The sequence below is a fragment of the Sarcophilus harrisii genome, chromosome 2, assembly GCF_902635505.1.
Source record: "Sarcophilus harrisii chromosome 2, mSarHar1.11, whole genome shotgun sequence".
In the NCBI taxonomy this organism is placed as follows: Eukaryota; Metazoa; Chordata; class Mammalia; order Dasyuromorphia; family Dasyuridae; genus Sarcophilus; species Sarcophilus harrisii.
The window spans coordinates 328,454,863-328,480,898 of NC_045427.1; the positions used below are offsets into that span (position 1 = coordinate 328,454,863).

The 26,036-nt window shown below is 35.7% G+C and overlaps 1 protein-coding gene and 1 pseudogene across 7 annotated transcripts in view; both read left to right on the forward strand.

Annotated features, from left to right (window-relative positions):
- Window positions 1–8,505: 8,505 nt before the first annotated feature.
- LOC111720643 lies at window positions 8,506–8,605 on the forward strand (annotated as a pseudogene).
- Window positions 8,606–17,588: 8,983 nt separating this feature from the next.
- EXD2 (exonuclease 3'-5' domain containing 2) overlaps window positions 17,589–26,036 on the forward strand; it is a 42,636-nt gene continuing 34,188 nt past the window's right edge. For 2 of the 7 annotated variants that reach the window (XM_023503043.2, XM_031952800.1), the window contains exon 1: window positions 17,638–17,703. Coding sequence is in view for 1 of the 7 variants with exons in the window: in XM_012549016.3 (XP_012404470.2) it covers window positions 17,623–17,703 (81 nt within the window). In the remaining 6 variants the exon portion in view is untranslated. Of the gene's footprint in view, window positions 17,704–17,726; window positions 18,019–26,036 lie in introns of those variants that run through there. The other 5 variants (XM_031952798.1, XM_023503057.2, XM_012549016.3 and 2 more) reach the window with 4 other exon arrangements.

The window sequence follows — 26,036 nt, forward strand, 5'->3', positions numbered from 1 at the left end:
AAAACCATTTGGTAGTGGCTAAGAAATAGAGTAGTGGATCTATGGAATAGATTAGGTTCATAAGACACAATTGTCAATGACTATAGTAATCTGGTGTTTGATAAACCCAAAGACTCCAGCTAATGGGATAAGAACTCACTATATGAAAAAAAATTTCTGTGAAAATTGGAAAATAATTTGGCAGAAACTAAGCATTGACTAACACCTAACACCCCATACCAAGATAATGTTAAAATGGGTTCATGATTTAGACATAAAGGGTGATACTATAAGCAGACAAGGGATAGTCTACCTCTCAGAGCTGTGGAGAGGGGAGAAATTTATGGCCAAAGAAGAACTAAAGAACATCATGAAATGAAAAATGGATAATTTTTATTATATTAAATTAAAAAGGTTTTGTACAAACAAAACCAATGCAGACAAGATTAGAAGGGGAACAAAACTGGGGAAAAATTTTTATATCTAAGGGTTCTGATAAAGGACTCATTTCTAAAACATATAAAGAATTGACTCAAATTTATAAGAAATCAAGCCATTCTCCAATTGATAAATGGTCAAAGGATATGGACAAACAATTTTCAGGTGAAATTAAAGTCATTTCTAGTCATCTGAAAAATGTTCTAAATTACTATTGATTAGAGAAATGAACATGAAGACAACTCTGAGGCACCACTACATACCTCTTAGATTGGCTAAGATGACAGGAAAAGACAATAACAGGAAAAGATAATTGGAACGAATGTGGGAAAACTAGGACACTAATACATTGCTGGTGGAGTTTGAACCTATCTAACCACTATGGAGAACAATTTGGAACTGTGTTCAAAAAGTTATCAAACTGTGCATATCCTTTGATCCAGCAGTCTCATTACTGGGTCTGTATCCCAATAGATCATAAAAAAGGGAAAAGGACTCACATATGCAAAAAATGTTTATAGCTGTCTTTTTTTGTGGTGGCAAGGAATTGGAAACTGAGTGGATGCCTATCACTTTTGGAATGGCTGAATAAGCTATGATATTATGAATGTAATGGAATATTATTGTTCTATAAGAAATGATCAGCAGGATGATTTCAAAAAGGTCTGGAGACACTTAATGATGCTAAGCAAAGAAAACATTGTACACAGCAACAACAAGATTACATGATGATCAACTGTGATGAACTTCGCTCTTTTCAACAATGAAGTGATTCAAGGTAATTCCAATAGATTTATGATGGAAAGAGCCATCCACATCCAGAGAGAGAACTATGTACACTGAATGTGGATCAAAGCATAGTAATTTCACCTTTTTGTTGTTGTTGTTGTTGTTGTTTATTTGTTTTTTCCTTTCTTTCTTTCTTTTTTCTTTCTTTCTTTTTATTTTTTATTTTTTTTGCAAAGGGTAGGTTTATTTAAGAGAAGATACAGACAAAAGAAAAGGTACAATAGCTATCAGGAATGGTAGATATAAAATAGAGTTAGGAGATATATATAAAAGACAAGTTCCTTAGTGGAACTCACAATTACCCAGTAGAAAGGGAACACCCCATGAGGTTGGGGCATGTCCTTAGCTGGCAGGCTAAATCCTGAAAGGGACTTAGCACTCTAAAAGAATCAGTTAGCTGTAGGGAGGAAAAGTGGGGTTGAGAAGCATAGTGGAGTTAGGAGAGATACCCCATGGTATGGAGTAGGGGTAAAGACACTACAAGACAGTGTGCCATTGACAGCCTGACTCAAAGGAGGGTAATATTGAAGTCATGGGCCATAAGTTGTTTTATAGGGGAAATTTAGCCTCAGGAACTTGAAATAACTTGGATTTCTGACTGGGTTACTTCCAGAATGTAGGATTATGGAACTAAACTGATTTTGATTATCAGAGCCTTCTAATTGCTTGCTCCAGGGAATAATTTTTTTTTATCAGTTCTTTAGTTTCACTCTGCCAACCACATCACCTCATTATTTCTCCACTCTTTTAATTTGTTAAAGAAATCTTTTGAAAAGTGGGTTGGGAGTACCTAAATAGAAGGAAGTGTAGCAGACCAATGATGAAATTTTAGGGGCCAAATCCTGGGAAACTCATTAAGTAATGTCCAGAGACTGGAAGCAAAATACAGTAGTCTATGAGGTATGAATTGTTTCAGAGGTGAACTGAAGTCAAAGTTTGGTGATCTCATAGGGAAACAAAATTGGTTATCAGGGAGTAATAGAAGAGATTAGCATAAAGTCAATTTACACTTTACTGGGGACCCATCAGATACTGGGTAGTATTTTGCTGGGGTCCATTCACCCACAATTAGTTTCCCTCCAAACAAAAGGGACACAAAGTCCTTTGAAGTATGGGGCAATGATCTCATGTTCTGAAATTACCTCTTTATGGGAATGAGCATAGAGCTGGATGGTTGCTGACCTGGAGAGGTGGGCCAGGAGATTGAAGTGAATTCTGAGTCAGTTGATCTGATTTTTCTTGGGCAGCATGATGAATATGGCAACATGTTTAGAAGACATGTTTAACCTAGAGTGGATTACTTGCTCTTTAGGGGAGGGAGGCTGAAGGAGAAAGGGAGAAAAATTTGGAACACAAAGGTTTTTTTGTTTGTTTTTATTATTATTTGTGTGTGTGTGTGTGTGTGTGTGTGTGCGAATTTAAATGTTAAATTCGCGCGCACTGAGGCAATTAGGGTTAAGTGACTTGCCCAGGGTCACACAACTAGGAAGTGTTAAGTGTCTGAGACCAGATTTGAACTCAGGCCCTCCTGACTTAAGGGCTGATGCTCTAACCACTGTGCCACCTAGCTGCCCTGAACATAAGGTTTTGCAAAGGTGAATGTTGAAAACTATCTTTGCATGTATTTGGAAAAATAAAAAGCCACTATTTTTTCCCCCCAAAAAATAGTGGTTCTAGAAAGAACTCATGAATGGAAGGAGTTCACAAGAGAGGAATCAGAGGAAATGGATCACGGGGACATTTTGGGTAACAGTTATCTATAGTGAGCACTTCAGGCACAGGGAACAATTAGTTCCAAGGCACAAAGATGAGATATGCAACCTAATGTATAAGAAAAAAATAGGCTAGTATGGCTGAATCAGGGAGGACATGGGGAGCACTAATATCTAAGTAGACTGGAAAAGTAAGAAGCAACTAAGTTGTGAATGCCCAACAGAAGAATTTATTTTTGATTCTAGATATAATAGGGAGGCACTGGAGTTTATAATATAGGGGTTCATATGGTAGATGGATTGGACAAGTGTGATAAGTTCATAAAATATTTCACTTAGAGAGTACTATATTAGATGAGAGAAAGAGAGGGAAAGAGACATACAGAAAGATTATTTGTGATGGGAGCATCAGAAATCCTTCATGGAAGCGGCCCTTGAGCTGAGCCTGAAATGGTAGATAGAATGTCAACTTGTTCACGCATGAGAGAGATAAGAAAAATATTAACATATGACAATAAACAATACAAGCAACTTACAATCCTGCTTTTTAAAAATCCTTTATCCTTTGTGCTTTGAACATAAGTTAATAAACTGCTGAATTGAATTTGCCAAAATGAGCGGTTCAGAAGGCAACTGAAGTCAACAAGCATTTATGAAATGCTTACTATGTGGGAGGCACTGAGTTAAGCATTAGGGATACAAAGAAATATAAAACAACATCAACAACAAGACTGTCTTTGGTCTGAAGGTGTTCAGAGTCTAATGGGGAAACTAACATACAAATATACAGACAAAATATAATCAATAAATAAGATATATATAGGATAAATTAGAAATAATCTTAGAATGAAGGCATTAGCATTAAGGGAATATTTTCTTGCAAAAGGTGGGTTTTTAGCTGAGACTTAATTGAAACCCAGGAGAAGAGGGGACAGAGATGAAGGAGAGAAATCCATATATGTAAGACAGCCAGTGAAGTCTAGAAATCCAACGTTTTGTACAAGAAATAGTAAGTAGACCAGTATCATTGAATTTTAAAGATGTAGAGGGGACTCTTTAGTTAGTTGTTCTTCTTCCTTCTAGAAGAGGACCAAAATGACATCACTATGCTAGATTTGAGTGTCTTGGCTGATTAGACCAATACAAACTCAGAATGTTCTTTTATTTTTTTAATAGAATTTTTTTTATTAAAGCTTTTTATTTACAAGTTATATGCATGGGTAATTTTACAGCATTGATAATTGCCAAATCTTTTGTTCCAATTTTTCTCCTCCTTCCCCCCAACTCCTCCCCCAGATGGCAGGTTGACCAATACATGTTAAATATGTTAAAGTATAAGTTAAATACAATATATGTATACATGTCCAAACAGTTATTTTGCTGTGCAAAAAGAATCGGAGTTTGAAATAGTGTACAATTAACCTGTGAAGGAAATAAAAAATGCAGGTAGACAAAAGTAAAGGGATTGGGAATTCTGTGTAGTGGTTCATAGTCATCTCCCAGAATTCTTTCCCTGGGTGTAGCTGGTTCAATTTATTACTGCTCTATTTGTACTGATTTGGTTTATCTCTATTGAAGATGGCCACGTCCATCAGAATTGATCATCCTATAGTATTGTTGTTGAAGTATATAATGATCTCCTGGTCCTACTCATTTCACTCAGCATCAGTTCGTGTAAGTCTCTCCAGGCCTTTCTGAAATCATCCTGCTGGTCATTTCTAACAGAACAATAATATTCCATAATATTCATATACTACAATTTATTTAGCCATTTTCCAATTGATGGGCATCTTCTCTGTTTCCAGTTTCTGGCCACTACAAAGAGGGCTGCCATAAAGATTCTTGCACATACAGGTCCCTTTTCCTTCTTTAAAATCTCTTTGGGATATCAGCCCAGTAGAAACACTGCTGGAGCAAAGGGTATGCAGAGTTTGATAACTTTTTGAAGCTCAAAATATTCTATCACAGGTCAGGCACAAATAGTCCATTGAACATTGGGGTAGATTCTCTCTAACTTTGCACATCTCACATTTCTTTTGAGCTACTTCACTTCTGCTTTGCTCATAGAGCACAGCACTTTCTCTGATGAGGGGTTACCATGCTGGATGGTCCTTTGCCAGTGTCTCCCATGTCCCATAATCAATTCCAAAAATTTTAAGAGAGACCTTGAGAATTTCTTTGTATCACTTTTTTTGACCAAGGTCTTTGATGTTGTCTGTTGCAATGGCTACTTTCCAGATGGTAAATTCTTTTATTAGAAAATGCTACAAGACAAGAGTAAAGGGAAAGGAGTGTGAAAGGAGTGTTAGTGCATAATTTTTTGTTTGTATATGATTGTACACCCAATGTAGCCTCTAAAGCTAAGATGCAACAAAGTATGCATATTGATTCTCTGCTGCTTGTGCCAATTTTTTATTTTTTTATTTTATTTTTTTCTCCTCTTTCCCCATGTCAGCAAGCAATCTGATATAGATTAAATGTCTACATTTATTTTTAATATATTTCCATATGAATCATGTTGGGAAAGAAAAATCAGAAACAAAAGGGAAAAACCACAAGAAAGAAAAACAAAACAAAAGCAAAAAAGGTGAAAATAGTATGCTTCAATCTGCAATTAGTATCCATAGTTCTTTCTCTGAATGCAGAAGGCATTTTTCATACAAAGTTTATTAGAGTTGCCTTAGATCACTGAATTGCTAAGAAGAGCTAAGTCTATCATACTTAATCATCCCACCTGTTATTTACAATGTTTTCTTGGATCTGCTTACTTCACTCATCAGTTCATGTATGTCCTTCCAGGCTTTTTTTGAAATCAGCTGCTCATCATTTCTTATAGAACAGTATTCCATTATATTTAAATACCACAACTTATTCATCCATTCCCTAATTGATAAGCATCCACTCAGTTTCCAGTTCCTTGCCACCACAAAAAGAGCTGCTATAAAAATTTTTGCACATGTGAGTTCTTTCCCATCTTTTATGATCTCTTTGGGATATAAGCCCAGTAGAAACACTACTGGATGAAAGGGTATGCACAGTTTTATAGCTCTTTGGGCATAGTTCCAAATTGTTCTCCAGAATGGCTGGTTCAGTTCTGCTTGTTCTAATTTTGGCCTAGCAATTAACACCAAGAGTAAGAAGATTAAAAATGTTATGAAGAAGTCAGGCTATAAAAGACTTTAAAAGACAAAAGATTTTATATTTGATCTGGGATATAATTGGGAGCCACTAGAGTTTACTGAACAGGGGGATGACATGGCCAGACTTGTGCTTTTGGAAGATAAATTAGACAGCTGAGTAGGGCATGGACTGGAGCAAGGAGATAATTAAGGCAGGGACACCAATCATTAGACTATTGCAGTAGTCCAGGTATGAAGTGATGAAGTCCTGTAAGAGGGTAGTATCAGTGCTAACAGAGAGAAGGAAGAACATTTGAGAAATATTATGAAGTTAGAATTAATAGAACTTGATTGAGTATAGAGAGTGAGGGAGACTGAAGAGTTAAAGATAATACCTAAGTTATGAAATGGGTGATTAGGAGGATGGTGGTACTCTAGATAGCAACAGGAAAGTTAGGAAGAGAAGAGGGGTAGAAGGAAAAATATAGAGTTCAGTTTTTAGATATGGTGAGTTTAAGATGTTTATGGGATACCTGGTTTAAGACATCTAATAGTTGGTTGCAGATATGAGACTGGAAGTCAGGAAAGAGGTTAGAACAAGATAAATAGATGTAAGAATCATTTGCATAGAGATGAGAATTCAGACTATGGGAACTGATGAGGTCAACAAGTGAAATAAGTTAGAGGCAGAAGAGGATCCACTACAAAGCTTTGGGAAATAGTTTATATTTTTAGGCAGTAGAGAAGGAACCAGTAGATAAGAGGGAGTTTGAAGATAAATGAGAGAATGGGGATGATAAAGGGAGCAATCTTTTGGAGAATATGAGCTGGAATGGGATCACTTATGCTTGTAGGGGGTGCTTTCTAGAGCAATTCCAGTTCCTAGAACACAGTAAGCACTTAACAAATGTTTTCTTTTTAAAATTAATATGTTCATTCAAAGCCACTATAATCATTCTGTAATGTGGAAATGATCCAAATGGTTATTAAAATAAAAAATTCCTCTAGATTTGTTTGTAGTCTTTCAAGGTTTGAATTATGTACAAATATCTATATCTATATATCAACATTTCAAGTAGTAGTAGAAAGAAAATTGGATTTGGAACCAGAAGATATGAGGTCAAATTCTGACTCAACTAGTTACTTGCAGCAGCAATAAATTGTAAAAGTAGAAGTTATAATAGTAGTAATAATAATTGGCATTTGTGTGGGGCTTTACATTTGTTAAATCTATATGATTTTGGACAAGGGAAACACAAGGGAAAATTTGGGGCTACAGTTTTTTCATCTATAAGAGGAGATAAAAATTCCTTTACTACTTATCTCACAGGATTGTTATGTGAACCAAATGAGATAATGAATATAAGGCATATGGTAAAACATAAAACTCTATATAAATATCAGCTATTATCAATGTAACACACAGGCTCTAGGCATATTCTCTCATCCTAAATTGTGTTGGGATTAGATTGGTAAATCAAAAACAAATTGCTGAGGCATATTTGGACAAGGTGAGGACAGAGGGATATCATCTGCTTTGGGAAATTCCTATTCGATGAAAAATGTACTTCAAGATTGGAAGAGAAGATATAGAAAAACATAGGTTATATCCCCAACTCCATTACAAATTTATTGCATGACTTTGGATCAATTATAATAACTGTGCTTCTAGTTTCCAGAAGGATTGGAACAGAATATCTTTTTTTGGTTGAGGGTACATGACAGAGAAATAAATTCATCTTAGCTTTCAAGGGAAAACCTGGTTGAATAGGAGAGAGTACAATTTTTGGAAGTTGAATTATAAAAATCTGATTTAAATAGTAAAAATGGATATCATGATCTAGAATATCTATATTATAGAGATGTCTCAAAAATGGATTATGATGGGGAAAAGAAGAAGAAAAATTTTTAGAATCTGGAAGTTTGGTATTAAAATAACATGCCTCATTTTAGGTCAATATCCTTATTTTTCATATGGGAAGACAGGCTCACCAGATCATTTTGATATAGTATGTTCACAGACATGAATATATACACATGTCCACATTCATATAAGTATGTATATATATAACCATCTATAGCTATACACATATTCATACCTATGTAATATATATATATATAGTATGATAGTATATTGTGTATATAGCAATATATACCACATATATACATATAATATATAGTATAATGGTACATATTGAAAAACAATATAGTACATGTTATATATAATAGTATAGCTGCCTTTTCTATCCCTGGCTTCACTTTCAACATATTGCCCCCAATTCACTAGCCAAGATATTCCTTTCTCCTCACTGACACTTCCAAATTCTCTTCCTATTATTACCACTTAGTAAATTATCCTACTTTGAGCCTCACTCAATCCATATGTATTACTTAATCAAAAGTTTTGTAGTCATTATCTAAGAAACTCCAGGATATTCCCCTTCTTTCTGCAAGAAATTCAAAACCTTGCTCCCTTTGGCAACATATATACTAAATTGGAACAATACAGAGATTAGTATATCCTTGTGAAAAGATAACATGAAAACTCAGGAAACATTCCATATTTTTAGTCTTTGTAACAAATTTTTCTAAAAAAGATCTCATTTCATATATCTAAGATATATGAAGAACTGATTCAAATTTATAAGAATAAGAACCCTATCCTAATTGATAAATGGATAATGAATGGACAGTTTTCAGAGCAAGAAATCCAAGTTATTAATAGCTTTATGAAAAATTGTCATAAATCACTAACAATTAAAGAAATGCAAATTGAAACATTTCTGAGGTGCTACTTCACATCCATCATATTGGCAAAGTTGACAAAAAAAAAGAATGAAAAACACTGGAGGGGCTATAGAAAAATAAGCATATTAATATACTCTTGGTGGTAAACTTGCTCAGGCATTCTGGAAAATAATTTGAAGCTATTGTCTAACCCAATGATATTACTACTAAGCCTATACCCTAAAGAGATTTTTTTTAAAAAGAGGAAAAGGACCCATATGTATAAAAATATTTATAGCTGCTCCTTTTTGTAGTTTCAAAGAATTTGAAAATGAAGAAGCACTCAATTGAGAAATAGTCAAAGAAATTATATTTGTGATGAAATACTGTTGAACTATAAGAAATTATAAAGAGGATGGTTTGAGAAAAACTTGAGGAGACTTATGAATTGATGCAAAGTGAATTGAGCAGACATAGAGGAACAATGTAAGAATAATAATGTAAAGACAAACAACATTGAAAGACTTGGGAACTATGATTAACACAATGAAACCAACCATAGTCTCAGAAAAGTCATGATGAAATGTGGCATATGCCTTTAGATAGAGAAGGAATTGCAAATTGAATCATACCTTTTTGTTTTCCTGGCCATGGCTAATTCAAATACTATATGTATTTGAAATGACTTTTGTTTTACTTGCTTTCTCAAAGAGAGAAGTAGGAGGGGAAAAATTCAAGAGTTCAGTGGCTTGTTCACAATTTTTCTCTCCTCCCCAACTTTTGCCCTCATATATGCATTTCAACGTATTTTGATCCTCTATCAAACACCTTAAAGTTCCAGTGCATCAATTTGCTCATTTCCCATGAATTATTCCTCTACCCCACTTAAACAACACAATATGGTCATGCCCTTCATTGTTGGAATCTACTAAAGTGTTAAGACATTTCTTTACAAAGTGTTAAAGACATTGGAGTTAATTTAATCTTAGAGTTATTTTGGGCCAGAACTTGAAACAAGATACTAAGTGGAATTGATTGAACAATGCTTATGTTCACATCTTTAGAGAGCTCATAAGTATCTAAGTACTCAATGGAGTTCACACGAGAATTCAGGGCTGGCTTAGTCTGAATTCACACCTCCCTTGAAATTCTTAGGACCAGAGAGCACTCTGGGAGATAACCCATAATCCCTGCCTCGAGAAGGAGGAGTTAACCTTTGGGAGACCATATATATGGAGGAAGCTCTTGGAGCTAGGAAGAATTTCTCCAGAACATCAACAGGGCTCTGAGACAAAACACTCTGGAAGAAAAGACTACTTGCCTCAGTTGGAGATTGAGAAGCCACAAGTCAGAGTTGAGCTGGAGGCTGGAGAAAGCAGAGGCAGAAGCCAAGGACAAAGCTGCAAGGGCTCAAGCAGAGAGTTAGGCCTCAACTAACCGGGCTATTTTGGAAGGAGAAATAAACGTTTGTATTTTTACCAGCTGGCTGCATTTTGGAGTAATTAATTATTTCAACTGAGACTAAGGCTGCCTCCAAAGAAAACCATCATACTTCATCTCACCATAATATACAAATATCCCATCTCCATGTTCATGAACTCTGAAATTCCCTAATCTGATCTCTATGTTTTTTAAAAATTCAAAAATTTTATTTTTCCAATTATATTGACATTTTAAATATTCATTTTTTAAAAAAATGTTGACTTTCAAATTATCTTCATCCTTCCTGCCTCTCTCCCTTATTAAGAAGGCAAGCAATTTGATATAGGTTATTCATGTGCAGTGATGCAAATCATATTATATTAGTCATGTTATATGACTAACCCCCAGGTTAAACCCCCCAGACAAAAAACCTTCAAGAAACAAAGAAAGTTTAAAAAAAATGTATGCTTCATTCTGCATTCAGATGTACAGATCTTGTGTTACTGAAAATAGATTGTCATTCACATTTGATCACTGTACAATATTATAGTCATGTGTATATTATTCTCCTCATTTTGCTCACTTCACTTTTCCTCAATTCATGTAAATCTTTCCAGGTTTTTCTGAAAGTATCCTGCTTTGTCATTTCTTATGGCACAACAATATTCCATTGTAATTACATACCAAAATTTATTCATTCATTCTCCAGTTGATGATCATCCCTTTAATTTCTAATTCATCGCCATTACTCTATATAAATACTTTTTGAACATATAGGTTCTTTTCCTTTTTTATTTTGTTAAATTTCTTGAAGATACAGACCTAATAGTGATATTGCTGGATCAAAGAATAGGCATAGTTTTACAGATAGCCCCTTGGGCATAGTTCCAAATTGCTCTCTAAAATGATTGGATCAATTCACAACTCCACCAACAATGTTTTAATGCTCCCAGTTTCCTATATTACTTCTAACATATCATTTTTTCTTTTTTGTCATAAAAGCCAACCTGATAAGTGTGAGGTAATATCTCAGAGTTCTTTTAATTTGCATTTCTTTAGTCAATAGTGATTTAGAGCATTTTTTTCCACATGACTATAAATACCTTTGATTTCTTCATCTGAAAACTACCTATTCATATCTTTTGACTATTTATTAATTGGGAAATGACTTAGTTATTTAGTTGTTTAGTCCTGTTTGACTCTCTATGACCCCACATGGGGTTTTCTTGGCAAAGATTCTTAAGTTGTTTTATCATTTCCTTCTCAGTGGATTAAGGCAAACAAAGTTCCAGGATATCATAGCTAGTGAATGTCTTGAGGCTGGATGTAAACTCTGGTATTCCTGACTCTAAGCCCAGTGCTCTATTCATAGCCACTCAGCTGCCTTGAATTGACTTGTATTCTTATGAATTTAACGCAGTTTTCTATTTATTTGAGAAATTAGTCCTTTATTGAAAAACTTGCTGTAAATTTTTTTCACAGTTACGATTAATTTATCTCCTTCCATTTTGTTCTTCCTCACCTCCCCACCCCCTGCCAATTATCCTTCTCTCTCCTTTCACCCTGACCCTCTTCAACAGACTCTCTGTTAACCGCTTCTCCCAATCCACCTTCACTTCTCTCAGGTCCTTCCTCTTTTTCTTATCCTTCCATGTAGAATAAGATAGGTTTTTATATCCAACTGGGTGATTATGTTATTCCTTTTTTGGACCAATTCTGATAACAGTAAGGTTCAAGCATTGTCTGCCACCCTCCCCATCCTCCTCTTCACTGCAAAAGTTATTTCGTGTCTTTTCTATGTGAGATAATTTATCCCATTCTACCTTTCCCTTGCCTTTCTCTCACCTTTTTTTCTCTCTTCACTCTTTAATTTTATTTTTTTTTTAGCTATCATCTTATCTAAGTCATTCATGAATTTTTGCATATTATTCCATCATAGTCAACTCATTTCCATGCCCTCTATCTATTCAGACTCCTTCTAACTGCTGTTAAGACTGATAAAGTTCTTAGATTACAAGTAACATCTTTTCATGTGGGAATGTAAATAGTATTACCTTATTAAATCTCTTATGATTTTTCTTTCCTACTTATCTTTTTATGCTTCTCTTGAGTCTCATATTTGATTTTCTATTTAGCACTGGTCATTTTATCAGGAATGCTTGAAAGGCCTCAATTTTATTATATATCTATTTTTTCCCTTGAAGGATCATACTCAATCTTGCTGGGTAAATGATTTTTGATTGATCCTTTGCTCTCTGGAATATCATATTCCAAGCCCTCCAATCCTTTAATATAGAAGCTGCTAAATCTTATGTTATTCTGATTGTGGCTCCACTATACTTGAATTGTTTCTTTCTGGGTGCTTGCAATATTTTATCCTTCACCTGGAAGCTCTGGAATTTAACTGTAAAATTCCTGGGAATTTTCATTTGGGATCTCTTTCAGGAGTTGATTGTTGGATTCTTTACATTTCTATTTTATCTTTGGTTCTAGAAAAATAATTTTTCCTTATAATTTATTTTTAAAAATTTTTATTAAAGCTTTTTATTTTCCCAACATATGCATGGATAATTTTTCAACATTAACCCTAGCAAAATCTTGTGTTCCAAATTTCCCCTAGATGGCAAGTAATCCAATATATGTTAAACATGTTAAAAATATATGTTAAATCCAATATATGTAGACATATTTATACAATCATCTTGCTGAACAAGAAAAATCAGATCAAAAAGGAAAATAAATGAGAAAGAAAACAAAATGCAAACAATAAAAAGAGTGAAAATGTTATGATTCACACTCAGTTCCCACAGTCTTCTTTCTGGGCAAGATTGTTAGAACTGGCCTGAATCATCTCATTGTTGAAAAGAACCAAGTCTATCAGTATTGATTATTATATAATCTTCTTGTTGCCATGTACAGTGATCTCCTGGTTCTTTTCAACTTAGCATCAGTATGTGTACATCTCTCCAGGCCTCTCTGAAATCATCTTCCTAATCGTTTCTTATAGAACAATAAGATTCCATAACATTCATATACCATAACTTATTCAGCCATTTTCCAATTGATGGGCATCCATTCAGCTCTAAGTTTCTTGCCACTACAAAAAGAGCTGCCACAAACATTTTTGCACATGTGGGTCATTTTCCTTCCTTTATGATCTCTTGGATCAAAGGGTATAGCCCTTTGGGCTATCAAAATGGTTGGATCAGTTCCACCAACAATGTATTAGTGTCCCCTCCAATATTCATCTTTATCTTTTTCTGTCTTCTTAGCCAATTTGAGATGTGTGTAAGTTGTCTTAATTTGCATTTCTTTGATCAATAGTGATTTAGAGCACCTTTTCTTATGACTAGAAATGGATTCAATTTCTTCATCTGGAAAAATGGCTGTTTGTATCCTTTGATCATTTATCAGTTGGAGAATGGTTTGAATCCTTATAAATTTGAGTCAATTCTCCATATATTTTAGAAATGAGGCCTTTAATGTAAACATTTTTTCCCAGTTTATTGCTTCCCTTCTAATTTTGTCTGCATTGGATTTGTTTGTACAAAAACCTTTTAACTTAATATCATCAAAATTATCTATTTTGGGTTCAATAATGAACTCCAGTACTTCTTTGGCCACAGATTTCTTCCTTCTCCACAGAACTGAGAGGTAAATTATCCTTTGTTTTTCCAATTTGCTTATAATATCACTCTTTATGTCTAAATCACAAACCCATTTTGACCTTATCTTGATATAGGGTGTAATGCCTAGTTTCTGTCATACTAATTTCCATTTTCCGTAGTTTTTGTCAAATAGTGAGTTCTTATCCCCAGAGCTGGGGTCTTTGGGTTTGTCAAACACTAGATTACTATAGTCATTGACTTTTGTCCTGTGAACCTAATTTATTCCACTAATTGAATACTCTATTTTTTAGCTAGTATCAAATGATTTTGATGACCACAGCTAGGCCATCTTCATTTTTATTTTTTCATTAATTCCCTTGAAATTCTTGACTTTTTGTTCTTCTAGATGAACTTTGTTATTATCTTTTCTAGATCTATAAAATAATTTCTTGGAAGTTTGATTGGTATGACACTGAATAAGTAGATTAATTTAGGGAGTATTGTCATTTTTATTGTATCTGCTCAGCCTACTCATGAGCATTTGACATTTTTTCAATTAATTAGATCTGATTTTATTTGTGTAGAAAGTGTTTTTTAGTTGTGTTCATATAGTTCCTGACTTTGCCTTGGCAGGTAGATTCCCAAATATCATAATTTCTTGAAACATGATGTTTAGGCTCTTTTTTGGATCATGGCTTTCAGATATTCCAATAGTTTTAAAATTATTTATTCTGGATCTATTTTTCCAGGCCAGTTGCTTTCCCAGTGGTATATTTCATATTTTCTTCTATTTTTTTTCGATCTTCTAACTTTATTTTATTGTATTTATAGTGGAGGCAGTCAGAAAGAAACAATTCTAATTTTTAAAGAATAATTTTATTCAGTGAGCTTTTGTATCTTTTCCAGTTGGTCAATTCTGCTTTTTAAGTTCTCTTCAGTGGATTTTTGTGTCTTTTTTTTTTCCCCCATTTGCATATTGTTTTTTGAGTGTTATTTTCTTCAGTATTTTTTTTGGGGGGGTTCTCTTTTACCAAGTGTTTTGACTCTTTTTCTGTAACTTTCTTATATTGTTCTCATTTGTTTTCCTAATTTTCCCTCAACCTCTCTTATTTGACTTTTTAAATCTTTTTTGACTTCTTCCAGGAATTCTTTGGGTTTTGAGATCAATTCATGTTTTTCTTTGAGGTTTTGGATATAGTAGTTTTGACTTTGTTGTTTTCTTCTGAGTTTGTGTTTTGATTTTCTCTGTCATCATAGTAACTTTCTATGATCAGATTCTTTGTTGTTATTTGCTAATTTCCCCAATCTTCTAGTTTTTTGTGTTGCTGCTTTTAGAGCTAGTTCTGTGGGTCTGTTAGTTTTCTGTTCTTCTGGTGTAGTAGGATCTCAGGAGAGGTGTGGTCGTTTGTCTCTTGGCCTGTACTATGGTATACTGTACTGTGTACTGTATGGAATGCTGTACAACTACAAGCATTCTTTTCTGCCCTGAAAATATGACCAGGGACCCTGCTTTCCTACAGTGACATACTCTAATATACTAGTGCTCTTCCTCACCCTGGAATTTTGTCCCAACTTAATATATGCAATAAAACAGTTTTAAATAAAACCCAGTGCCAGCAAAAAGCTCCTTGTCAACTCCTTCTGATCCTTTTACAATCTATGGGTTAAGAGCCCTCAAGTTGTTGCTGCTGCCACTGACATATACTCCCTCTAAAATCTGCTGTTAATACACTTGTATGCATAATTTTTTCTGTACTCAACCAGAACCCTGATGAGAGAGGCCTTTCCTGATGACTTTTCAAATTCTCCTAGGCTGCAAAATTGTTTCACCTCGTCCTTTTCTTAGTCCTATTGCTCCAGAATTTGTTTTGAATCATTATTTTAAAGTTGTTTGGAGTCCTTATCTTTACTCCACCATCTTGGCTTTGCTCCTCACAATCTGTTGTTATTCCACCTCTTGTTTCACCTTCCAAAACTAAACCCTATTCTTAGTCCAGACTAGGACCTCCAATCCCTCAAACCCTCAGTTATCTCTCAGGCCATTACTCCTACATTAGCTACTCTTATCTTTCTTTCCTCATCCTGACCCTTTGGTAGATTAATTCAACTTTATGCCCTCCTCTTCTCTTGAGTACTTTCTTTCCCTTTTATATTACCAGTCTTGGATACCTACTGCTACTCCCATAAACATGTTGCTAAATACAGTGGTATTTCGGTACTCATCATTATTTCCAGAAGACATGATGAGTGGCAAAAATGATCAGTACTGAATAAATTTTTCCCATAAGAAAGACCTCTCCAATCTGCAGCCTAAATCCCATCCAATTTTTCAAAGAGGTAAGTGGGGCTTCTAGCTATGGAGAAACAACAGTTCAGCCAGGTTTCTCCCTTCTTGATTCAAGAAAAATCAAGAAACTAATGATTTAATGCACTATAAATTTATGTTACATTATCTCAACTGGCCCCTCACTGTAACCAGGCAATCCTTTTACACCTCCCTAATTAATTCACTGTCTTTCTCACCACCGAGGCTCTTCCAAACCTTTTCATCCTTCTTCAAGCTTCAAGTCCCACCCCCATTCTCTCCGTTGAGAGCCTTGCTTGCTTTCTATTTTACCAAAAAAAAAAAAAAAAAAAAAATTAAGCCATTTGCGGACATCGTCCTCTTTTCCTCCTGTCCTCTCACACAGTTCAGATGCCTTCTGCCATTACCTCCTCATCCGCTTCCATCTGGAATGAAGAGGTGGTCCTGCTATTTGCCAAAGTTAACTCCTCTACATGCATGAGGGATTCCATTCCATTTCCTCTCCAGAAGCCTGCTTCCTGTATCACCCTCCCCCCATTAAACTTAATTTTTTTCTTGTCTACCGACTGCTTCTCTCCTTCCCACAAACGGGCCTATATCTTTCCCACCCTCAAAAAAACCTTCCCTTGATCTCTCCATCTTGAGTATTATCTATCCCCTCTCGTTCTCTTGACTTTGAGACAAACTTGAGGCCAATTATAATAATCACATCTATTTCCTTGACTCTCAATCCCTTCTTAATTTTCCATTATCTGCCTTATGACCTCAGCTTTTAGAACTGCCCTCCTTAAATTCACTCATGATTTCTTAATTACGAGTCTAATTTCAGTCTTCATTCTTCTTGACTTCACTGCAGCTGTCGGTTGATACTGCCTAATAATCATTGTCTTAATACTCTCTTCCAAAACTTTATAACACAACTCTTTCTTGGTTCTCTCCCAAGCTTCCTTTTTCTACATCTTCATCCAGGTCACACTGTGTGCTTTGTCGTAGATTGTCTTCTCTCCGTTTTACTTGGTGATCCCGTTAACTCTCATGGATTCAACGATCCGCGACCCCTATTGTCCCATTTCCAGCTGCTGTTCTATAGATACTTTAAACTCACTATTTTTAATGCTAAATTCACGTTTCTCAATCGTCTATATTTCTAAGCTTATATATCTATATGAAAAAGTCAGGATCACAAACTAGTTTCATAAATATATATTTTTATATATTTATTTATATATATATAATAATATATTTATATATATATATATTTAAATATATATATTTCATAAATTATTTTCAATCTTTTCCCTAAAAAGAAAGCCTCCGTCAGAAAAATCTTTGCATTTGTACTTTTAAATTCAAATTTAAATGCTTCCTGTACGCAGGGTAACGAGACAGGATGACAGGGCAGGGGAGCGTTGCCGTACAACATGGCGCCTCCCACACGCACGGAAGATGCGCCATAAGGACCGCCTGCGTAGCTCCGCTTATCTCCCGAAGTCGGCCAGCGGAAGTGGTTCCAGCCGAAGCGGATGCCGGGGGAGCCACGCGGAGACAGAGGTTCCAGCTGTTCCACCACAAGTCTGTCTGATGTCCCAGTGAGCTCCCTACCGGTAAGTGGTTTCGTTCTGGAACCCACGCTGCCAGGAGCCCGCTCTGCGGGAGGAGACAGAGGATGGGAGGGCTGACCTTCGCTAGGGGCGGGGCGGGCGGGACCCGCCCCACCCTCACCTCCCTCCGCGGCTTCCTAAACCTCCCCTCTGTGCGTGCCGCCCCACCCCCTTACATCAGCTCCTCCGGGGGACCTCCCTGCCTCGGACGCTCATAGGACCTCGGCGCCCTGCCCCACTCACCGGGACGGAGGCGGGCTCCGCGAACACCTGGAGTTAGCCCTCCCCGCTTGGCACTCTGGGAGTCCTTTTCCAGAGGTGTGTCCCTTCTATTTCCCTGCATTCGACCGAAAATGTCTTCCGAGGCTCTGGGTTCGCCTTTCTCCTCCTGTTCTAACCCCACCTCCCCCTTCCCCTCTCGCTTGGGGAGAGACGCTAGGGACTCGGACATCTGGAGGCGTCCAGACCTGCCTGAGATAATTAGGTCTTCTCCACCTGGGAGGATTTCAGGCAGTCTTGTTCCAGAGGTGGTGTGCCCTTCTCTTTCTCACCGCCCCTCCCCCCCCACTCACACGTGTACTACTGATTATTTCCATCTATTTCTTCTGAAGCGCGGTTTTTTTTTTTTTTTTTAACTCCTCCCAAAATCCGGGGAGGGAAGCTGAGTCTTCAGATACCTGTCCACACTTGGGATGCTCTCAGAAATCCGTGTTCCAGACCTCTCCATTCCTTTAATGCCCCTTATTCACACACATCCATCTTTCCTGGATCTCCTGGATCTTTACCCTAACCTTAATGACTTCCTCCAGTTCTTGACCTGATTAATGAGTTCTCTCTCGGCAGCGTTCCAATTTGCCATACTAGCCCAGATTCGATGTTGTTGCTTATTTTAAATCTTCCTCCCTTCTTTGTCCCTGGGAAGGAGAACCGGCCCTGTACCCATTTCTCCATGTTGGGATCCCGTACATATTGATGCTATGTTTTCATGGAGTGGAAAAGTGGACATTTTATCCATGATTTCTATTTATTTTTCATATAGTTTGGAAAAAGACAGAAAATTCCAATAGGCTGTTAACTCCTTTATGGACTACTGGGACTTAGTAGATGTTTAATATTGTTGATTGACTGATGTGGGATGATCTTAAGTATATTTGAAAAGGGAGATTTTTTTGAATTAGTTTAGAGAATATTTGAAAAGAGAATTTGGAGCCAAAGGACCCAAGCTCGTATCCTTGTCTCTGTCACTTTTGCTCTGGGCACTCTTTGGGCTCTCACTTTTCTGAGTGTCAGTTTTATTATTTATGAAGTTAGACTAGATAACTTCCAAAGTCTCTTGGTTGTAAAACTAAACAATTATTCCAATGACTAAATTAGTCGTTGGAATTTTTATGTCATTGGTGTTTTTGTCAATTCTGGTGAAACAATTTGGAACTTCTTAAAGGGGGAAAAACAAGGCATACAAATCATTTTGGTTTAAAATGGGATATGAATTTTGTCTCACACCACAGTGAAAAGACAAAGATTCAGGGTTAAGGGGTTCAAATCCCAATTCTAGTACTCCAAAGCTTATGTGATCTTGGGTTCATCACTATTTGGGTCTCATTTTCTTCAGCTGTAAAATGACAATTCCATGTCTCTTCTAGTTCTAAATCTGTGATCCTATTGATGAGGTTTAGGTTTTGGGGTTCCAAGAACCAAAATTTGTCAGGGAACCGAATGATGAGATTAGGGTTTCTGGTGGTCAAGGAGTTAAATAAAGTCTAGTGGCAGGTTTGGGATTCAGGGAACCAAATGGAGAAGTTAGGCTCCTCTATATCCCCTTGGGATTTAGTGCATGGGTAGGGAGTTTTTGGAACCCCCTTCTGGCAGCGCAGAGATTATTATTATTATTTTTTTTTTTTACAGCTTTTTATTTACAAGATATATACGGGGGTAATTTTTTAGCATTGAAAATTGCAAAACCTTTTGTTCCAACTTTTCCCCTCCTTCCCCCCACCCCTTCCCCCAGATGGCAGATTGACCAATACATGTTAAATATGTTAAAGTATAAGTTAAATACAATATATGTATACATGTCCAAATAGTTATTTTGCTGTATAAAAAGAATCGGACTTTGAAATAGTGTACAATTAGCCTGTGAAGAAAATCAAAAATGCGGATGGACAAAAATAGAGGGATTGGGAATTCTATGTAGTAGTTCATAGTCATCTTACAGAGTTCTTTCGCTGGGTGTAGCTGGTTCAGTTCATTACTACTCTATTGGAACTGACTTGGTTCATCTCATTGTTAAAGAGGGCTACGTCCGTCAGAATTGATCATCATATTGTTGTTGAAGTATATAATGATCTGGTCCACAGAGATTCTTCATAAAGGAATTTACAAACCCTAAAAAGATAGATTGATAAAAGAGATTTATTATTGGCATTGGGAAGTCAGCCTTTGCTAAAGGCTGAAATCCTTAGTGGCAAAATCTGACAGAGAAGTAAAGTTTAGAGAAATCCCGATAGAGAGGCATAAAGTCTAGTTAGGGAAATAGGTGAAAGAGATAAAGAGAGGATAGTGCTGAAAGAGAATATTATTCCAGTAGGCAGAGGTTTCCTTGGCATAGCATGGCATGGTATGGCATGGCATGTTAGGACCTCTGCAAAGAGAGGGTTTTAGATTGTCTCTTTTATAAGCCTTGGCTACAAGCTGGGGCTGGGTCCAGCTTGAGCTGAATTTGAATAGAATTGAATGAGTCTCTTTAATTCAATAGGAAGCTCAATCACTAGTGAGAGTTATCAATGGGGGTGGTGTCCACCTTTCAGGATCTTTTACAGAGGCCAGAATTTAAGGAGAATCTGTTCTTCAAGGAGTTTTAGAGAGTTTTGTAGTCCTTCTTCAAAGTGACTAAATTTTCCCAATTTTTTCAATTAACAAGCATTTATTTTCTCTCTCTCCCATTCATCCTCATTATAAAGAAAAAAAGGAGAAAAAACCAACCATTTAAAAAAATAATCAGAATCAAGCAAAACAAATTCCCACATTGTTCAATTTGGGATGTTTCCCACACGTTTCCTTCTTAGGCTTGAACATATAACCTCAAGAGCTGGATAGTCATCCTATGATTTTTCACCAATATTTTTTGGATCTGTTTTCCTCATTCTTTATCATTGCATGCAGGTGTTTATATAAATTTTTTGAAAAAATATTTATCGATGTTCCCTTTTGATGTTACTGCTCTTTCCCAGAGCCTACCCTTTTTTCCTCCCCCAGCTCCCTTTGAAAATTTATTTAGAACAAAGGTGTTAGTGATCTTAATCAATAGATACTGATTTTTAAACACCAACTAAATTCGAGGCACAGTGTGAAATAAATATACAGAAATAATATAAAGTCTGAAAACAACTTCTGCTTGAAATGAGCAGGAGGGGAATAATGTCAATCTAGCAAGAATTTATTGAGTGTCTTCTATCTTAACAGGCATAGTGCTAGAGATAAAAACAAAAATGAAATATTTTTCTTCGAGGAATTTACCATTTAGCCTCAAAAAACAACATGTGCATCTATAGATCTAGAAAGGCCTGTTGAGGTTGTTGCTCTAGTTGAGCCTTAAAGGAAACCAGAGATTCTTTAGAGGCAGAAATGAGGAAGGAATGTATTCCAACCTGTTTAAAGGCATAAGAGATGGAAAGATGAAACATCTTGTGTGAAAAATATTGAGAAGGCTAGTGTGATTGGATTATAGGTTGTTTAAAGAGGATGTGTAAAGGTGATGGGTAATAAAACGAGAAGGGTAGTTTTGGGCCAGATTATGAAGGACTTTAAGGGGTAAACAGTGGAGTTGATACTAAATCCTGTGGGTTATAGAGAGCCACAAGGAGTTTGTTGAATTGAGGAATTACATGATGAGAACTGTATTTTAAGAAAATCACTATCAAAAATTGTGAAGGAAATAGATGAGAGGAGAGACTTAAGGTGGAGAGGCAAACTGAGAGGCTGTTACTTTGCAGTGAGAGAGGTGGTAAATGAGCAGCTAGGCTGAGAGCTGACCACAAGAATAAGTATAAAATACTTTTGTGAAATAACTTCGCTGAAATCTAGGTGTACTCTATTTGTTACTTCCCCTATTCTAGTAATCCTGTCAGAAAAGGAAATGAAGTGAGTTGGAAGAAGGGACCCTGAAACTCTAAAAAATCCTTGAAGGAGAAAATCTTCAACTCTTCCTCAGTGAGGGACCCTGTCAGGGAAAGCAAACAAGACAGTTTCTTTCTGTTATCTAGCAAAAAGAATTCCAATCCTATTGAATTGAAGAAACTCATTGAATTCTATTCAAATTCCAGAAGCTGAAATCCATTGAGTAAATGAGCCAACTTGGGACTCCACCCACGCCCTCTTTAGCTTGTAGCCAAAACTCCCATTATAAAAGAGCCAATCTAAAATCCTATCTTTGCAGAGGTTCCAAACATGCCATGCTAGGTTATGCCATGCTACGCCAAGGAGTCTCTGCCCATTGGATAATACTCTTTTCCAGTATTATCCTCACCTATTTCCCTAACCAGATTTTATGCCTATCTGTCAGGATTTCTAACCTTCCCGATTCCTGTAATAAATCTCTTTTATCAATCAAGGTTTTCGGGTTGTCATGCCGGAGAAACTGAGCAAGATAGAGATTAGACAATTTAATATTTTATTTAAATGGGAGAGATTTACTGGGACCAAATAGACCATGGTTTGGTCCCAGGACTGAATGAGACTATCATCTTAAAGAATCCAGCAGTAAATGTCAGATACAAGATTCTTTTATAGGGTAACAAGAACAATGACATAATGGGGGAGGTACCTAGATGGGGCTGACCTAATAGGGGGAGGCACCTAAGATGACATAATGGAGGAAGGCACCTAGGATGACATAATGGGAAGTACTGGAGAGTTCAAAATGCTCAAAAAGGGAACCAAAAATCAAGCTTAGAGAGTTGTAGTTTGAAGATACCACGCTTCCCCCCTCCAATTTTTTTTTTTTTTTTTTTAATAACAATTAGGACAACATTTGTACATTTCCAGGCCTAGGGCCTTAGTTTCATTCTGACTTTGACTCAGCAATCACGTTCTTCAGTTCTTTTAGTTTAGTATTGTTGTTGTTGTTGTTATTAGTGTTTTTTGGCAGGTGAATCTAGTTACTTAATCTCTTTGAATTCAGATCTAGATTTTCCAGCATTTAGCACAGTGCCAAAAAAGGGTAGGTACTTAATAAATATTTGTTGATTTATTATTCAGATCATTTCTCTTATTTTGAGTTTCAGCCTTCAGGCAGTCATCATTTTAAATTTATCCCAGATTGTAGCACTCCTGACATTTTTCTAATAAATCCATGCCACTTTTTTTTGTATTCTTCATCCATTCACTACCTACTTATCTTTCTATCTTCTATATGGGTTTTTAAAATCTAAGTTGATTAATGAGTTCCTTGCCTCCTTAGATTTTACTGTTGCCTTTTATTTTTATACAACCAACATTTGCCATTATACTTTATCCATTGCACCTTCCCTCATAACAAAGAATAATTAAACAAAACCAGTTGCTGCAGCAAACATAAGATATGCAACATTTCTGTACATGTAGTAGTTACTCCCTTATTTACTGAAAGATGGGAAGTGTGTTTATCATTTGATCTTCTAGATATTTGGTTTGGTCTTTATAGTTCATCACTGTTTTCCTTTATGTGTTGTAGTTAATGTTATATGATCTTAAAGTTTTGCTCATTTCTCTTTAAATTAATTTGTACCAGTCTTCCTTTTGCGAATTGCTCATGGTTTTTTCCTCTTATGGTTTGGCATATTCATTCACATATTATACTTTGTTCAATCATATCCTAGTCGAAGGGCACTTACTTCATTTCCATATGTTTTTGGTATATTGTATTTGTTTTATGGTATTAGAATTTTGTTTTCAAGAGTTTTCCATTATTCTTGGTTCTTAGTTACATAAAAGTGTGGCCCAGCCTTATTTTTAATCTCTAGTTTGGCTTGTTCACTTCAACCTAGTTTCATGCTGAAAGATCTGAATTTGTTAAAGTGGGGCTACCAACCATACTGTGCTAGAGGTAACTGTTGAGAAGTCAAGGGGAAGGAAAGCCCCTCACTCTTATTGCCTTTGTTATTTTGAGCCCCAACTGGTATGCTTATGATTTATTTAAAAAAAAAAAATTAGTCACCATAATGCTGTTAACACATAACATTTCCTAAACAATAATAATCATAACATTTACTAATAGAAGGTAAGTGCAGAATGATTATAGCCATTTGTGCATAAACCTGGATTACTTTTCCACCCTTTCTATGGAGTGAACGTACATGATACCAAATTGTTAGTTATTGGCAATTCTGTTCTTTACGGTATGATCTTTTTTTTTTTTTTTTTTTAAATTATAGCTTTTTATTTTCAAAATATATATACATGGATAATTTTCGACATTCACCCCTACAAAACCCTGTGTTCTAATTTTTTCCCTCTTTTTCTTGCCTTCCCCCCAGTTGGCAAGTGATCCAACATATGTTAAACATGTGCAGTTCCTCTTTATACAAATTTCCACAAATATCCACAAGAAAAATCAGATCCAAAAGGAAAAAAAAAAATGAGAAAGAAAACAGAATGCAAGCAAACAACAATAGAAAAAGTGAAAATACTATGTTGTAGTCCACATTCATTTCCCACTGTCCTCTCTCTGGGTATAGATGGTTCTCTTCATCACAAGACCATTGGAATTGGTCTGAATCACCCATTGTTGAAAAGAACCGTGTTCTTTTTGATTTTCTTCTCAGGTTATTTTTACCTTATTTCTAAGTCCAATTTTTATTGTGCAGCAAAATAACTATATGGATATGTATACATATATTGTATTTAACGTATACTTTAACATGTATTGGTCTATCTGCCATCTATGGAAGGGGGTAGGGGAAGGAGAGGAAAAGTTGGAACAGAAGGTTTTGCAAGGATCAATGCTGAAAAATTACTCATGTATATATCTTGTAAATAAAAAGCTATAATAAAAAAATTAAATTATGGGTTATGACCCCATATGGGGTTGCAAAATATCTATATATTAATGAACTCTGAAAAATGTTGAAGGTTTTCTATGTCCTGTAGCATCAAATATTCTGCCAAGATTTAATTTTTCATGTAATAAATAAATAAATGCTAAGAACAAACAAATAATAATAAACACATCAATCTTATTAGTATGCAAATGTGCTTTATCTTTAATAAATGGTAAAATTATGTGTATACCAAAAAACTGTGTTAAAGTAAATTTCTCTATGATTTATTATCAGTAAAAAAAAAAAAAAAAAAAAAAGAGTCATGTCCATTAGAATTGATCATCAAATAATCTTGCTGTTGCCATGTAAAATGATCTCCTGGTTCTGCTCATTTCACTTAACATCAATTCGTGTAAGTCTCTCCAGGCCTCTATGAAATCATCCTGCTGGTCGTTTTTTATAGTACAATAATATTTCATAATATTCATAGTCCATAACTTGTTCAGCCATTCTCCAATTGATGGGCATCCATCAGTTTCCAGTTTCTTGCTATTACAAAGAGGGCTGCCACAAACATTTTTGCACATGTGGGTTGGGTCCCTTTCCCTTTTTTGTGATCTCTTTGGGATACAAACCCAGAAGAAATACCGGATCAAAGGGTGTGCACAATTTTATAGCCTTTGGGCATAGTTCCAAATTGTTCTCCAGAATGGTTGAAGCAGTTCACAACTCCACCAACAATGTATTAATGTAATTATTAGTCTCAGTTTTCTCACATTCCCTTTAACGTTTGTCATTATCTTTTCTTTGACAGTATCTTCTTAGCATTTTTTTATTCTCTTGAATATATCTATGCCAGAGATCATGGGAGCTTAGTATTACTTTTGTGATGTCAAATTAATAATTTTTGACCTTTTTATCTCTATGAAAGATTCACCAGATTTTCCTTTCTGATCCTCTACCACCTCATATTAAAATAGTCATATTTAAATTTACTTTTTTATAGGAAGGATTTTATAGGAAGAATAATGTAATTTCAGAGACAACAGATAGGCCCCTTCCTATGTTTTCCCTTGTTCCAACCCATTATATCTTCCCATCTGACCCCAAATGATCCCTTTTAATTAGGGATACAAACTTTAATTCACATAGTCTGAGATAATAATAAATGGTTGATTAATCAGAAATAGAACTAGAATGGGGGGATGGGACTAAGACTAACTAGAAGCTAGGGTGCTAGAAGCACATATACCTTTGCTAGGTAGAAATTACTAAATTTAGCATTTAGCAAGAGTAATTAGGTAAAATAGGATTAAGGCT